The sequence below is a fragment of the Schistocerca nitens genome, chromosome 4 (assembly GCF_023898315.1).
Source record: "Schistocerca nitens isolate TAMUIC-IGC-003100 chromosome 4, iqSchNite1.1, whole genome shotgun sequence".
In the NCBI taxonomy this organism is placed as follows: Eukaryota; Metazoa; Arthropoda; class Insecta; order Orthoptera; family Acrididae; genus Schistocerca; species Schistocerca nitens.
Window position 1 is genome coordinate 483,692,757 of NC_064617.1, and position 17,596 is coordinate 483,710,352.

At 40.1% G+C, this 17,596-nt stretch overlaps 1 protein-coding gene across 3 annotated transcripts in view; it reads right to left on the bottom strand.

Moving 5' to 3' along the window:
* The window catches only part of LOC126251670 (ribonucleases P/MRP protein subunit POP1), an 81,780-nt gene that overhangs the window by 18,126 nt on the left and 46,058 nt on the right, over positions 1 to 17,596 (bottom strand). For all 3 annotated transcript variants that reach the window (XM_049952248.1, XM_049952247.1, XM_049952246.1), the window contains exon 6: positions 4,975 to 5,268. In XM_049952248.1, coding sequence (XP_049808205.1) covers positions 4,975 to 5,268 — 294 coding nt within the window. The remainder of the gene's footprint in view (positions 1 to 4,974; positions 5,269 to 17,596) is intronic.

A 17,596-nucleotide genomic window follows, 5' to 3' on the forward strand; every position in this document is an offset into this window, starting at 1 on the left:
AATGAAGTAAAAATTTACTCCTATTTGTCCCAATGAAAACAGCAGCAACACGTTACTCTATTCTGAACATACCTCCCGATGCTGCAAAAATTTCCTAGGAAACATATATTCTCTCTCTCTCTCTCTCTCTCTCTCTCTCTCTCTCTCTCTCTCCCCCTCCCTCCCTCCCTCCCTCCCTGCCTCCCTCCCTGCCTCCCTCCCTCCCTCCCTCTCTCTCTCTCTCTCCCTCTCCCTCTCTAGATATTCTGTTTATAAAGATACATTACTGCACTAAAGGTTTCTCAGGAGTTAAGTAACATGTCGATCGCATTGCCCAATTTCATAGCCCTTTGGATCTGATGAACAAATAGGTGAAGGTGCATCCTGAAGAATCTCAACAAGTGAGAGCAATGCAGGCTTCTACATAAATCTTTAGCCTCAAAAATAAATTATTACAAATAAACACAAATTGCATTTCAAGTTCTACAACAAATCAACATCAGTTACATGGATCTGTAATTTTGAATGTTTGTGTAACCTTCCTCAAACACAGGAATTAGCTGCACGATCTATCATTCCCACTTACTAAGATTGTTCAGGACTCATCTTGTCCTACTGATGTTCGCAGACAAGCACTCAATATACACTGATGTCAAACAGAGCAACTGAGATACAACACTGCCCATCACGACATTACCTTATAACACAGCGAAGCAGGATACTTGAGATTTCACACCAATCTCTCTCTTCCCTGGTCGTGAGGCCAAAATGACAATGGATACAATCATATGAAACTCAGGGTGACTATGTGAAACTCCTCATCGCTAGGACCAGAGAAGCAAGACAGCTGGCTCACATAAAAATCCTGGACTCCCAAGACAGGACTGAGAGCACTATAATGCCAATTACTGGCCAGTGAGATACAACCCAGGATACTTGGTATGGATTTTTACACCTGTGCAGAAAGTGAGACTATCGTAAAAGTTGCTAGAATGCTATTTTAGACTTTACTGTGTCTTTCGTTGCTTGAGAGACATCTCATACGAAGTCGAGGATTACAACCACTCATCAAGAAGACAGAAGTGCAGAGAAATTCTCCATGCCCTCTATACGAAACCCTACTGTAGTCCTAAGATGCAGATCGATGACAGGGTTTTTTCAGTCGTTCGAGGAAACTTAAGGTCTGCTCGCAAACGCTGCTCACACACACATAACCACAGTCTCTGGCTGCCGAGGCCAGACACTGAACCTGGTCTCGGCAGCCAGAGACTGTGGACATGTGTGAGAGTTCGTGTGTATGTGTGTGTGTGTGTGTGTGTGTGTGTGTGTGTGTGTGTGAGAGAGAGAGAGAGAGAGAGAGAGAGAGAGAGAGAGAGTTCGTGAGTGTGTGTGTGTGTGTGTGTGTGTGTGTGTGTGTGTGTGTGTGTGTGTGTGTGTGTGTGTGTGTGTTTTGTCTAACTTGGATGAAGGTCTTTTCGGCTGTAAGCTTATCTGATATTCTTTATGTTGTACCTATCTGTGACTCAACATCTCTGGTATATGGCAAGTATCAATCAATCTTTTTCTTATTGATGTAAATCCTAGAAACATTTTCACACGTAATTTGAGCATAGCTTGAGGCAACTAATAGTATTTATTTCAACAAAACCGAACCACGGAAAAAAGATATCGAAATTTAAAGTTTTAATGCAACATATTTGCTCTTTAGAAAAGCTGTTTACTCTTTGAAGTCTGAACTGTATCATATTTGAGAAAATTCTTTTACTGATAGATATGTTCTACAAAATACAATTCAATGTAATGAATACAATTCTTACACAAAACTCAACATGTTTAATCCACACTTCCATACTACTAGTATGAAATGTGAAAATACGTAACTGTGTTACATTAGAAGTGCTGAAATGTTAAAAAATAAACAAATAAATAACAATAAAAAAACTACAAAGTTCTTCTACGTAGTTATTGTTTTGTAGTATATACAGACATTCAAAATTTTGTTAGTGTACAGTCATTGTTACAATATGAAAAACGAAAGAAGTAATGGTAACAGCTCACCAAATAGTTGAGGTACTGAGACAATATACGTAAAGAAGGCTGAGAATGTTTCTTCCTTTCATATGAATCCTGCTCCACAACAGACAGAACACCCATTTTGCATATACACCTGCAAGGCTACATTATCCCAGCTGAGTATTTTGTACCAGCAACTTGACTAGGGCAAGGGGAGGACTGTGAAAGGGTAGCTAGCAGGTGGGAGAGAGAAGCAGCAAGCACACAGGATAGGAGTGTGGCATCAGTGAACTTGCTCAGCTACAGACAGGGGAGTAAGGTGCAGTGCACAGTGACTTAGAGGAGTTGATTAGGAGGAAGTGATAGAACAGAGAAAGAGGGAGACAGTGTAGAGGATGGTGTGAGTGCAGGGTAAGTAAAGTTAAGGACATGAGGCAAGGGTGGAGGAGGGTGTGTGTGGGAGGTGGGGGGGAGGGGCTGGTTTTGGGGCTAGGAATGTAGATTAAGTATAGGAGGATTACGGAATTGACGGATGTCATCTTAAGGATAATCATATATACACTCCTGGAAATGGAAAAAAGAACACATTGACACCGGTGTGTCAGACCCACCATACCTGCTCCGGACACTGCGAGAGGGCTGTACAAGCAATGATCACACGCACGGCACAGCGGACACACCAGGAACCGCGGTGTTGGCCGTCGAATGGCGCTAGCTGCGCAGCATTTGTGCACCGCCGCCGTCAGTGTCAGCCAGTTTGCCGTGGCATACGGAGCTCCATCGCAGTCTTTAACACTGGTAGCATGCCGCGACAGCGTGGACGTGAACCGTATGTGCAGTTGACGGACTTTGAGCGAGGGCGTATAGTGGGCATGCGGGAGGCCGGGTGGACGTACCGCCGAATTGCTCAACACGTGGGGCGTGAGGTCTACACAGTACATCGATGTTGTCGCCAGTGGTCGGCGGAAGGTGCACGTGCCCGTCGACCTGGGACCGGACCGCAGCGACGCACGGATGCACGCCAAGACCGTAGGATCCTACGCAGTGCCGTAGGGGACCGCACTGCCACTTCCCAGCAAATTAGGGACACTGTTGCTCCTGGGGTATCGGCGAGGACCATTCGCAACCGTCTCCATGAAGCTGGGCTACGGTCCCGCACACCGTTAGGCCGTCTTCCGCTCACGCCCCAACATCGTGCAGCCCGCCTCCAGTGGTGTCGCGACAGGCGTGAATGGAGGGACGAATGGAGACGTGTCGTCTTCAGCGATGAGAGTCGCTTCTGCCTTGGTGCCAATGATGGTCGTATGCGTGTTTGGCGCCGTGCAGGTGAGTGCCACAATCAGGACTGCATACGACCGAGGCACACAGGGCCAACACCCGGCATCATGGTGTGGCGAGCGATCTCCTACACTGGCCGTACACCACTGGTGATCGTCGAGGGGACACTGAATAGTGCACGGTACATCCAAACCGTCATCGAACCCATCGTTCTACCATTCCTAGACCGGCAAGAGAACTTGCTGTTCCAACAGGACAATGCACGTCCGCATGTATCCCATGCCACCCAACGTGCTCTAGAAAGTGTAAGTCAACTACCCTGGCCAGCAAGATCTCCGGATCTGTCCCCCATTGAGCATGTTTGGGACTGGATGAAGCGTCGTCTCACGCGGTCTGCACGTCCAGCACGAACGCTGGTCCAACTGAGGCGCCAGGTGGAAATGGCATGGCAAGCCGTTCCACAGGACTACATCCAGCATCTCTACGATCGTCTCCATGGGAGAATAGCAGCCTGCATTGCTGCGAAAGGTGGATATACACTGTACTAGTGCCGACATTGTGCATGCTCTGTTGCCTGTGTCTATGTGCCTGTGGTTCTGTCAGTGTGATCATGTGATGTATCTGACCCCAGGAATGTGTCAATAAAGTTTCCCCTTCCTGGGACAATGAATTCACGGTGTTCTTATTTCAATTTCCAGGAGTGTATAATTCAGAGAAGCTGGTGCTTACGGGAAGAATCCAATTAATGGTACAAGTTGTGAAGCAGGTGTTTTGTGCTCCAGCAACATGTTTTGTCAGTGCAATGGACAGATCTTCCCCATGGATCTTCCACAAGAGCATGACCCACATGGCAAGGGTTCGTGGGTACTATGCATCCACCCAGCACATTCTAGTCCAGTCTAGTCACAAGCATATCGTGTCCTACCAAGGGTGGGGACATCAGTGAAAGCTTGTCATATTAAACACCAACTCTGCTGCAACTTCTACACATCTTTTTATGTAGGCATGATCATCAACCAAATCTCCACCCAAATGAATGGCTACCACTAAATTGTGACCAAGAGCAGAGCTGACCACCCAGTGTGAAACACACTGCCCAAAACAACATGCTCAGTATCAATGGCTATAGTACGACTTTTGGTATCTGGATCCTTCCTCTTAACAGCAGCTTCTCTGTGTTATGTGTACTATTGTTCTTTCAACACACCCTTCGATCCCTCTTTCCTCCTGGCGGCAATCTCGTCCCAACCTCAATCTCCACTGGCCCCTGTTCCATGATTCTAATTTCATCCATTATGCACTCATACCCTGCTCTCTGCAATATCCTTAGTCCTCTGCCTTATCTCCCTACCCCAACCACTTCTCTCTGTCATTGTGCCTTGTGTACAAATCCCCCTGTTTGCAGCCAAAATGAGCTGACTGTTCCCTCTTCTCCTAGTTGTCAGCCCCCTTTCATTAGCTTCACCTCTCACCTGCCTCCCTTCTCCTTCACCCACTCCATCCGACAGACCCCCCTCATACCAGTCGAGCTGCCACCATTCTGTCATTTTTTTATGTGCTTACCTGTGACTCAAAGCCTCAATTATCTGGTTATTTGTTACTTTTACTACTTCCATTATTTGTGTTACACTGAAGACTGTCTATTACCACTTATTATTATTATTATTATTATTATTATTATTACACTTTAAATCTATGAGTTACCCAATCGTTTTTTAGCTCCATTCTGACTGCCAGGTCTCTGCAGAAGGAGAATGGGTACTTTCTGCCACGTAGGACCCTCCATTGATGACAAACTAGCACTGGTGTCTCCAGTATCATGCTCGTCAGCTGCCTGCAGTGGGATGACGTTATATGACCTGTTGTGAGCTATGTCAGTTGCTGATGGTTTTGACGTTGTGACAGCATCTCTCACTGCTGCTGTCCACAATGGGCTGACAAGAGACTGTGGAGGCAGGGATTGTAACCCTGATCCGGGAAACTCCTGTGACCACAAGACTGTAAACATTTTTTTTTTATTTATACGAACATAGCATACTACTTTATTCATTTTTTTCTATTTGTGTTCACAGAAGTTAACTACATCACAAACAAAACTCATTTCTATGGGAATACGCAGGCGGTGATGAAGATGTTTGGTTTGTGGGCGTTCAACTGTGCAGTCATCAGCGCCCGTACAAAGCCCCAAAATTTACACAGTCTCTCTTTTTTTCACAGTCCAATCTAGACATTGTCACGAATGATGATGATGATGAAATGATGAGGACAACACAAACACCCAGTTCCCAGGCAGAGAAAATCCCCAACCCGGCCAGGAATTGAATCCGAGACACAGGTGATGGTCCATATTTTTAATCCAAAACTAGTTTTATTTTCCTTCAATACCCATCACTAGTCATTTCTTTGTAATGACTAGTTTCAGAAAATCACGTCAATTTTCAAACCATGGCCTTAAACACAATTGTATTCATACAGTTTCCAGCAATGTACATGTAACCAAAGAAACCAAGTAATGGTTATTATTGCAACTGTAATGGATACTGAAGGACAACAAAGATTTTAATAACCCAAGCTGCTGGTCCTACCCTCCATCAGTATGTTAGAATCTCAAAAACAGCTTGTATAAAATGCTTATTAACAACTGATGTGATATGACAAAGGTTGTTTGTAATGTAATTTTAATTATCAGAACATAGAGGGGTGCATACATACACATAAAATATATCAGACAATGACTAATTTCAGCTAATAGAGTTTTCAAAATTGAACACTATGAGTATCATACAATGTCAGAAATAAAACCACTTTCAATACATACAGATTGCTCAAACCCTTTCCACAACTTCTGAATCTCACAACTGTACTAAATTTTCAGTACATATGTAGCATCTGGTAACAATGATTTTTCCACCTTTTCTGATGCAATCAAATGATCTGTGGAATCTGCAACTGGTATTATTCACATCCAAGAAGTTTTTGTTCCGTAGTGTTTACATAACATCAATATCTGTTTATTGGCATTAGGTGTTTCTCTATCGACGCATGACACTTACAATGAAATATTTGACACTATCACTTGCATTTACATCTCACAAGTGTCATTTTTGCACACACACTGTTTAACTCACAAAATGTCAGAACAGAATCATCCAAGGACAATTTAATAATGACAGTAGCTTGTATGTAGGCAGCTCTGTGCAAACGTCAATGAAGATGAACTAGACTTTATAAAAGCACTTGTTTTTACAGTGGATGGCTTTTAATAAAAAGGGGAACCAGTCTACAACCATGACTGACTGCCATAACAATTTATTTCAAAACCAATTTGAAGGTGTGTCACAGCCAGCTTCCTGACACACTATTCTTTGTTTTAAATTTTGTATCGTTCACTTCTGAAGATACTTACAAATCCTGACACAGTTTACATCAGTTTCCAATGGAACAGGCACTCACTACTTACATCATGCATCTGATTTTGTAGCTCTCTAACTTACTTTAAACCTCTATGTACAATTTGTACCAACGTATAGCGTCCATAATGCACATGAAGGATTCCAACAAACATGTTTCTTCATGGAATTATACTCCACATTTTTCATGGAACCAGAAGTTGCACAGAGCACATATGAAATCATTTGTGATATTTTGTCAACACTTCTTACACCTTTAAATTAATAATACTTCTTTTATAACACATTTTTACACTCTAAAGTTTACTTACTGCCTTATTACAGAAGTAAAATACTTAAGAAATGAAAGCCAAAAAACTACCTACCTAAATATGACCGGCTGACAATTTCAGTATAAAAAAAGGATGAATCAGTAAGTCTGCAGCAAATTAAATCCTTCCCCCCTCCCCATGGCCCCTTACAGCTCAAAAGAAGGTCCAACTCCATAAATTATTTGAACTGTCATAACATTTGCGTTACCAGATAAAAACGATGGCATATCATCAGGTATCGGGAAAACTGAGGCAGTGTCCTCTTGCCAACAAATAAAACACAGTGTAGATACGTATACTAAAAAGGTTACATTGCATCACATACTGGTGGTTGTTTTAGTCAGATGTGTCCCTGATGTTAGATGCACCTTTCTTCAACTGTTTTAACATAGTGTTTCACATATGACATGCCACATCCGCATGAAATGTGGTCCATATGGACCCAGCTTTTGAAGACCTAGATAATCTTTAACATTTCAAAGAAGACTTTCTACCTTTGTCGATTTGAACAAAAAACTATGGATGTCTAGTTTCCATAAGAGTCAACTAATCTTTTCAGAGACTGGGCTAGCCTTAGGCAGGTAAATAATTTTTTACTTTTTTTTTCTTTCTCAGTCTCAACCTCACTTGATTGCAACCCTGCTTAATTTGTGACCTCGAGATCCCATTCCTACAGAATACAATGCACAGGTGTTATAATATAATTGGATGGATAAAAATATCTACTCACCAAACAGTGCCATGAGAACACACACATAAAAGAAGATTACACTTACGCAAGCTTCCGGAGGCAGTGGCTCTCTTCTTCTTCCAGCAAAAGGGTTGAAGAGGAAGGAAGACAGATGAAGGGAAAGGACAGGAGGGTCTTAGAAAAAGGGGTAGCTTTCAGAAAAGCCATCCAGAATTGTGGGTCAGGAGAGACTTACTGGGCAGGACAAGAAGGAAAGAAAGTCTTTCCTTCTCATCCGATTCAGTGTTTCCCGACCCGTGATTCTGGACAATTTTTCCGAAATGTACCCCTTTTCCTAAACAGGGTTGCCACAAGTTTCCCCCAAGTGAAATTCTCTGATATTTCGCTGATTTCCAGACAAGTAGCATTATTCCCTGACAAATTCTGAGATCTCAAGGCTAAGTAAAGACATAAGTTGACAAAAAAATGTAAGGACTTCTATATGTCTTCCCTGTGTGAGCAAAAATCTTAAGTACGTAAATTGACATCTTTTGTAATGAAGGGTGTTTTTAAATGGAGAAATCAAGCCAAATGGTATGTGTGTTTCATTAAGACCATTGTTGTTATTTTATTTCAATAAAACAGAACATATTTGATGATGACAATATGCATTTCCTTGGAGTCACAAGACAGATTTGAAATACCTTCACTGATTTGAGAAATAACCTCAGAAAAAAGTAGACCTGTTGACAAAAGTATATATAAGGCAGGGAAGAGTTGAGTAAACCAACACTGTAGGTGACCACCAATAAAATTTTGGTTCTACTATGTTCGTTATATTTGGTTATTAGTCACTATACTATGTCTATTATTTTACAGGTATTGTGTGAATTTTCTTTCAAAAAATATATGAATACATAGCATACAAACTGCCAGCCACTGCCACAATTTTCTTCTTCTTACCGTCCCTACTTTCTAATATATAAATTATTTTCGAAGTGCCAAAATGTACTAGAATAAATAAAATGTCTATAAAATGCTGCACTGTACAATGTACTGGCAATGAGACAGTCACAATTCCTGAAATCCATTGTCCATGGCCTCTGGCCTTCTGAGGAGCACCAAAGTCCTAGGTCCTCGGACGAACCGCAAAAATCCACCGCATTACGTCACACACACATAGACTCAGCCTGCAGGCAGATCGGTGAGGCAAGATCTAACGGGCAAGGCCTGCGCATTAGTGGGAAACGATGGGCTTCAGATCAACAGGCCCTATCTGTTAGAGATACCTGCAGAAAGGCCTGCAGTTTTGGTCCGTCATGGAAGTCCACCAGTGTGGTCAGTTATTCATTTGTCACAGACACCGTGCTCACGAAATGAGACCACGGTGATCTATCCGTGCAACAGATAACTTGCGCAAATACTCTGAAAGTCAATACTAGTGAGGATAGGTAGCAATTCACCATAAAGATGATTGATGAGCTGCAGAGAGGCACGTAGGAAAAGCAATCACACACTCACAATTAAATTTCCGACCAAAGCCTTCGTCAGAAAACGAGAGCATACACACATCCATCCAGACACATCTCATGCACACATGACCACCATCTCTGGTCACTGCGTCAACAATCTCTGAGAATCAGATCCGAGCAAACCATTCCTCATGCCTCTCTGGTCCTGTTGGCAACTGCTTGGCTAATGGCAAGAAGTGGTGGCAGCACTGACTGCGAGCTGAGGGGACTGGTAGGAAGGGGAGAAGCAGTAAGAATGAGAGAGTAGGGAAGTGGTACATGTACTTAGCTGTGCCCAGCCAGTGACACCTCAGTAAACAAGACATTTCATCTACTGAGACAAAAATGAAATTTTTCCAGTGTTCTTTTTCTTTTTTTTTTTTCAAATTTTCCTGATTTTCATGTTTGAAATTGCCTGATTTTCAGAACTTGTTGCAACCCTGCTAAACCTCTCCAGTCCTTTTCCTTCACCCCTCTTCCTTCCCCTTCCAATCCTTCTGCCAGGAGGAGGAGCCACTAGCTCCGAAAGCTTGCATAAGTATAACTTCCTTTTATGTGTGTGTTCTCCTGCCACCACATGGTGAGTAGATTTTGTAATCTGTCCAATTACATTATATTGTCAAAAACTGATTAATTCATAGGTGTGGTAATTCCTTCGTGAGGCTCTCCCTGAATGACAGCAATCGAGACCTATGGACCTGAGTCTCTAGCACACGATTTCTTTGTGATCCATAATGATGGTTCAAGGTGTGGAGCTAGAGGTCAGCATGTGGTTGTGTTTTCTGTGACAAAGGGACCTCCCCATTACTTTCATAACAAGCATATCAAGGAAGTCTGGTTATGAATTTAACGTTAAGAAGCATACTGCTTAAATTATCCATGAATTGCCCCAAATTTTTTCAACCCATCTGGCCACATCACAAGTGTATCAACCATGTATTAGTAGGAACAAATTAGCTTGAATTTGACAGATTCTTTCAAAGTATTCCATATATAAGTTTGCCACAAGGGGCAGTAACATACTACCCACTGCCACATCACCAGTTTGTTCACAGTACTTTCCACGAAACAGGAAATAAACTGACGTGAGAAAGTGCCTGAAGACTTTAGTGAAACATCTGTCAAACTTTTCTGCAATTATCTTCAAGATTTCAGAAAGTGAGCCTCTCCTGAAGAGGGAGATCAAACTGAAACTGACCATAATATCTGTATTCCCAGAGCTGTAATTAGCAGAGTTGGTTTTCAAATTAACAAGTTGCGCATGTAATGTTCTACATCAACATCAATACTCCGCAAGCCACCATATGGTGCGTGGCAGAGGGTACCCTGTAACACTACTTGTCACTTCCTTTCCTGTTTCACTCGCAAATAGAATGAGGAAAAAACCACTGTCTATATACCTCTGTATGAACCCTAATTTTTCTTATCTTAAATTCATGGTTCTTACGCATAATGTATGTTGGCGGCAGTGGAATCTTTCGGCAGTCAGCTTCGAATGCTTCACATTTTCTCAACAGTGTTTCTCAGAAATAACGTCACCTTCCCTCCAGGGATTCCCATTTGAGTTCCCAAAGCATCTCCGTAACGCTTACATGTTGTTCAAACCTATCAGTAACAAATCTAGTAGCCCTTCTCTGAATTGCCTCAATGTCTTCCTCCAATCTGACGTGGTACAGGGAGATTTCATCTCACATCATACAGGTCAAGAGTGAATGTGACACATTGCTATTTCAAAGTTTGCTGAAAAAAATATATTTCAGAGTTCAACAAGATACCTCTCCAAAATTATATTATTTTGATTTTCTGATGATTTGTTAAAATGCTACAGACTTCTCTAAATGAGAGTACATAAAAAAATGTCATAACATAAGAGAAAATTGAAAAATTGTAATAAAGAAACGAAAAGTTTCTTCTTCTTATTTTTTAAATACACTATGAAAATTTGTAACATTTGCGAATTTCAAAATTATGCTTTGAAAATATGAATAGTCACAGGATGTTAATTGTCTTCAGAAATGATAAAGTGGAAGGACTGCTAACTGTCAGCTATGACATTAATGGATGAAATTCTTAATCTATCAAAATATTTGTCCATAAAGATGAAAGAATCTGAAATTTTTGGTTATTTAGGAATTATTTTCTCCAAAATCCCATCCTAAATGTTCCAAAAATTTCGTGGTATATTAGTTGGTCATTGTGCTTAGGGAATGTACAATCAGAGTGGGCAATACTTGTCTGTACAAAATGTGAGAAATTTTTTTGAAAGACCTAGCTGCACTCTCAAGGTCAAAAATCTCGGACTCTTAAATATATGAACTGATTGCTGATTTTAAGTAAATGTCATGCAAAACTGTTATTTCTGAATCAAAATAATTACTAGAGCTAGTCTCTCATTGAATGCCTCCCCAGGCAAAGCTCACCAGGTATGGTGGGTGTCAGGGAAATAAAATACCCGGGGTGGACCAAACCTAGAGGCAGCTGCCATGTAGTGTGATATTGGCTTATCAAAGACTAACGGAAGAAAACCTTGAGAATAAATTGCCTGGTCCTCCAGGTTGGGGTTTGTGCAGTGGGCCAGCTCCTCACTCATGTGAAAAAATTAAAATGCTAAAAAATCTAACAATATGCCTCGGAAAAACTTGAATCTTAGATGACAAATTGGTAAAGAAAAAAAGAATATGACATTTGGATGCTGGAATGTGCAAGGTATCTCCACAAAACTGAATATGTTACCCACAGAACTCGGCAGTTTCAAAATGGATGCTGTCAAGCTCTCTGAGATCAAGAGGAAACACAAAGGAGAACAACAACTTGGTAACCATGCATATATTTGGAGTGGGGTGCCCAAAGCGGTAAGAGCCAACGCAGGAGTCTCCATTACAATAAATAAGGCATGTAAAAAGAGAATCACAAACTGGAAACTTATTAATGAATTTATTATTGTGGTAGAAATGACTATTTGCCAGAGAAGTTGTAATTATTGGTGTATATGCACCCACGAATGATACAAGAGACCAGGAGAAAGATACTCTCTGGGGAGTCCTTAGAGTGTCTACAGAAAAAATCCCAAGGAGGAAGGAACTGGTTATAATGTGGGATATGAATGGAAGAGTAGGAATTAGAGAATCATGTCCGATAGTGGTGAAACATGGAGAGACAGAATATAATGACAATGGAGAACAATTGGTTGAAATTTGTAAACAGTTTAATCTGAAAATTACCAGCACATTTTTTAAACACCAGGATATCCATAAATATACTTGGCAACCGAATATTAGAGAACTTCATTCTATAATAGATTATATTATCATTACAAAGTTTCAAGGCAGCAGATGTTAGATCTTATAAAGGAGAACTATGTGGATCAGGCCATTATTTAGTAAAAATGAAGAGTTTTTGGCCATGGAAGAATGCAAAGAATGATTCTAACAACATTTAAACGAATTGTGCTGAGGAAGCTCAAACTCTATACTTCAATATTGACAGCCTACAAGATGAAAGCATACGAACATTCTTTGGTGCCAGAATGGAAAAAACATTTGAAGAATCATCTGAAGAAAATGCAGAGGAAATGTATGATTACTTAAAATCCAATGTTATAAGTACAGCAACAGAGGTGCTGGGCATAAGGGGAAACAACCACAGCAGTACAGCACAATGGTGGTCGGAGGAAATAGAAGTGGCAGTTAAAGAAAAGAGGAATGCTTTCAACCAATGGCTGAATGATAAATTGGAAGCAACAAGAACAATCTACTAGGAAAAGAAAAATGAAGTGATTAAAAAAATAAGGATAGCAAATAATGAAGCATGGGAAAGGACTTGTGTCAATGTCACTAGCGAACTAGGATTTGTGAGAGTGAAACAAGTGTGATCAGTATTAAAAGGATTTAGACACGAGACAAAAGCCAAAACCAATCCTCAACTGATAACACCAAAAGAATGGGAAGAATATTTCAATAAATTATTAAATCAGGATAGAGAAGAGTATCTCGAGGAAGGAACAGTGGAAGAAAAGGAGCAGGAAGGGGAGGAGATCCAAATTTTACAAAGAGAAGTGAGTAAGGTATTAAGAACAGGAAAGAATGGTAAATCACCTGGAGCAGGCAATATCAGTCTGGAGTTCTTAAAATATGGTGGTGACAAAACTATGAAATTAATAACACGGTTATTCACTAAAATGTTACATGGAGATTCAATACCAAAGGTAATGAAGCTGGGCTATATCAATACTACATTTAAGAAAGGGGATTGAACTATCAAAGAATTTGTGTTATAAACACATTAATGAGAATTTTTGGTAAAATAATTAAAAATAAGTTGGAATAAATTTTAAAATCCAAGCAGAACAATGTGGCTTCACAGCTGGTAGATCATGCTTAGATCATATTTTCACATTACTACAGATCTTAGAGTAACATAGGGAAAAATCAAAAAACATAGGATTAATTTCCATAGATTTAGAAAAAGCATTTGATACTGCCCCAAGAAAACTGCTTTGGAGAGCATTACATTTGGCAAACATAACGGATCCTTTAATTAAAATAATACAAGAAATGTATAAAGATAACATATATCAAGTGAAAATTGGTAGTACACTTTCACAGAAATTTAGAACAAGTAAGGGTCTGTTACAAGGCTGCCCCGTGTCATCAACATTCTATACAGATGTCAGTCTGACGACTTGGTCTCTTAAATGCAATGTGATGGGGCTAGAAATTAAAGATGGATTTTATTTACATCACCTTCTATTTGCCGATGATCAAGTAGTTATAGCACAAGACGGGGAGGATGCAAATTACATGTGTAACCAAACTGGGGATCGAAGATTAATTACCAGAAAACAGAATACCTCACTAATGATTAAGATGACTTATACATAGAGGGAAAGAAAATTAAAAAGGTCAATACTTTCTGTTATTTGGAATCCATTTTAGAGTGGCAGGGAAACCTGGAGGAAGAAATTAATAAACGAATCAACAGTGGCAGGAAGGTCATTGGAATGCTCCACTCAATCTTATGGAGCAGAAATGTAATTAACCGAACCACAAAAAATCATATACAAATCGATACTAGAAAATGCAGTTATGTATGGAGTGGAGACTTGGACTACGAATCAGAAACACCTAAAAAAACTGCAAGCAGTAAAAATGGACTTCTGGAGAGGATCAGCAAGAATTTCTAGAAAAAAGAAAGTAAGAAACAATGAAATAATAAAGAGAATGGAAGGTAAGAGAAAGAGTACATGATGCGATGCATAGAAGGAAGTTACAATGGTACGGGCATGTAAGAAGAATGGAGGAAACCAGAATCCAAAGACGATCCTAGAATGGGACCAGAGGGAAAGACGAGAAGACTTGGTACAGAGGAAGAAGAGACACAAAATTGAAACACCTGGAGGGATACCCTGAGGAGATAAATTATGATCTTATGTAAAAGATGTAATAATTTCCGGGTATTTGTTATGTTGGAGAAAAACTCAAAAATAATAAATAAATAATTACTTTACAACATTATATGTGAATGGGAAAACAATTCATAATTTTGTTCAAAAGCATTTTATGACAAAAATGAGTTATATAGAATATTTATACCCATCTCTCTTTTTATGATATTATTCACAAATTATCGCTGTCTTCTGTCATGACTTTTCATGAACTAAAATTGCCTACAATGTAACAATCAACACTGCACTGTTGAAAAGAGTTTACCTTTTTTTATCTATCTCTCATTGAACTGTATAGCCGAGCTGAATTTGCATACAGACAAGGATGATGCAACAGCAGCAGCACTTGGGAAATGAGAACTGCACACTGGTCTTTTGATGATAGTCATTTGAAAGCATTAGCAGGACCATGAGATGTCACAAAGGAGACAGTTATATCTTGCAGCTCATGAGAGATTCTTATTAACTGTCCCACCCACCACTGATCGTCATACACACAATAAATGCAGTGACTCACTCATCATCAGTTATCTGCTATATTAGCAGGTCCTTTGCCTCTCCATTTTCTGCGATCCATTGCTTCCTTCTTAAGGCTGCTGTATGTTGTACTGTCCATCATGTCATCCAGTATCTGGAATCTCTTCCTTCCTCACTTCCTTTTCCCTTCTACATAACCTTCTAAAACTGTTTTTATCAGTCTGTCATTCTTTCTTAATATATGCCCAATCCAATTTCTTTTTCTTCTCTTTATTACATCTAGTAACTGTCTTTTCTCACACACTCTTCTCAGTACCTCTTCATTTTTTCCTCTGTCCATCCAACTTATTCTTTCCATCTTCCGCCATGTCCAGATCTCAAAAGCATCCAGCCTTTCCCTGTCTTTTTTCTTCATAGTCCATGTTTCAGCGCCATATAGAAGAACACTCCATAAAAGACATTTTATGAGTCTCTTTCTGAGTTCTCTGTCCAGACCACTGCAGAAAATTCTCCTTTTCTTATAAAACGCCTCTTTTGCCATTGCTATCCTTGTTTTAATTTCTGTGGTGCACTTCCAGTCGGTGTCTATCCTGCTTCCAAGATACTTAAAATTTTGCACCTGTTCTAGTATTTCTCCATTCAGCATAATTTTTATTTCCTCATTTCCTCTTAGTGCCAATACTTTTGTTTTATTTGTGTTAATTTTCATTCCATATTTTTTTTCCATTAGTTGCAACGGTGCCCACCAAATCCTGTAATTCTTTTTCCGCTGTGGCTAGAAGGACCATGTCATCATCAAAACCTCAAACACCCTACTCTTCTTCCTCCAATTTCTACTCCTTTGTCATCTAATGAGCATTGGTCAATCATATTTTCCAAGTAGAGGTTGAAAAGAGTAGGTGATAAACAGCATCCTTGTCTTACTCCTTTTCCTAGTCTGATCCAGTTTGTACTTTCTCCTCTCACTACAAAGTCTTATAATGTATACTGTAGTGTTCATTTCATACACAGTAAAAGGTTGCACTTCATGGAGAACTGTTATTGCACTGTATGTACCAGTCCAGGATGCAATCCAATAGTGACTTGATTGAATTCCTACCACAGGCTACATAGCAGACTACTCTTCTCTCTTTTTTAAAAGGAATTCCCTTAATGTACTTTCATTTAGAATTCAGAGTTTCATTTTTGTTACTAATGTTGATATGGTGTGTACAAATCCAGTAGCATCTCTTATAATGTCAACAGCTTCATGTTGGGTATTGAATCTTGTTGCAAGATATTTACAGAGATCTCCTAACCCCATCACATTAACTTTTTCCATGACCTGTTGCTGCAAAGATCCTTTTTTTTTTTTTTTTTTGTCTTAATTCCTGTACTACAATGTTGACCAAACTCATAAAGCTGAAAGCAGTTTTTAAAATGAGATACTGCACCATCAGTCACATACACATGTTTTGGAAATGCATAGCCTCTAGGTGCTATGTCATCAATTATCTTGCTGACAGCATAGCATGCATTTGCACTGTCATGAATGAAATCATCATTAACAATAGCAAAACAGTATGATGTTCCAAAGAAGTGAGCAACACATATCAATATTGATAACTGTGATGTGTGCCAGTGGTAACTTTGAATTTCATTCTGCAAAGTTATCAGCAAAGTCAAAATGAAGAACTAATGTGTCGGTATTCTGAGATGTGGCTGATTTTACTTCTGCTATGAACTGTCTCTGAATCTTCCGGACATGACTGTGAGCTGTTCCTTTCATGGCCCAAAGCCTAATCTCTGTAACAAACTTCTCTTCCCTCTCATAATGCATAGGTTATGTCACTGTCAGTATCCTGAAGGTGTTATGCTTCAACAGTCTTCACTTCAGCACCAGGACACATTGCACACACGTGCAACCAACATTTATCTTGCGGCTCTTGACGAAGACATAAAAGCATCAGGTACTTGTTTCCTCGGACACTGCTTTTCATTAGGAGATAAGCTTCTTTTATTGATCTTGTCATGTACCTTTTTAACTTTTTCATCATTTTCACTAACAGAAATAATACCAACCTGGTTAGGACTTTACATGCTGTAATCTTTGTCATCACTTAGATAATATTCCACAGCAACATTAAATATATCATCTAGCATTGGATGCCCACAGTAAGAATCTGGGCATGCCCAGAGGAAGTGGGTACATACTCCTGTATCTGCTGCTTAGAGTAGCTACCTCATATCAGTGTCAGTACTTATATCTTCTCACTATAGGTGGCTGTTGAGATAGCAGTTGGTAGAGCACTTGCCCGCGAAAGGCAAAGGTCCCGAGTTCGAGTCTCGGTCCGGCACACAGTTTTAATCTGCCAGGAAGTTTCATATCAGCGCACACTCCGCTGCAGAGCGAAAATCTCATTCTGGAAACATCCCACAGGCTGTGGCTAAGCCATGTCTCCGCAATATCCTTTCTTTCAGGAGTCCTAGTTCTGCAGGGTTTGCAGGAGAGCTTCTGTAAAGTT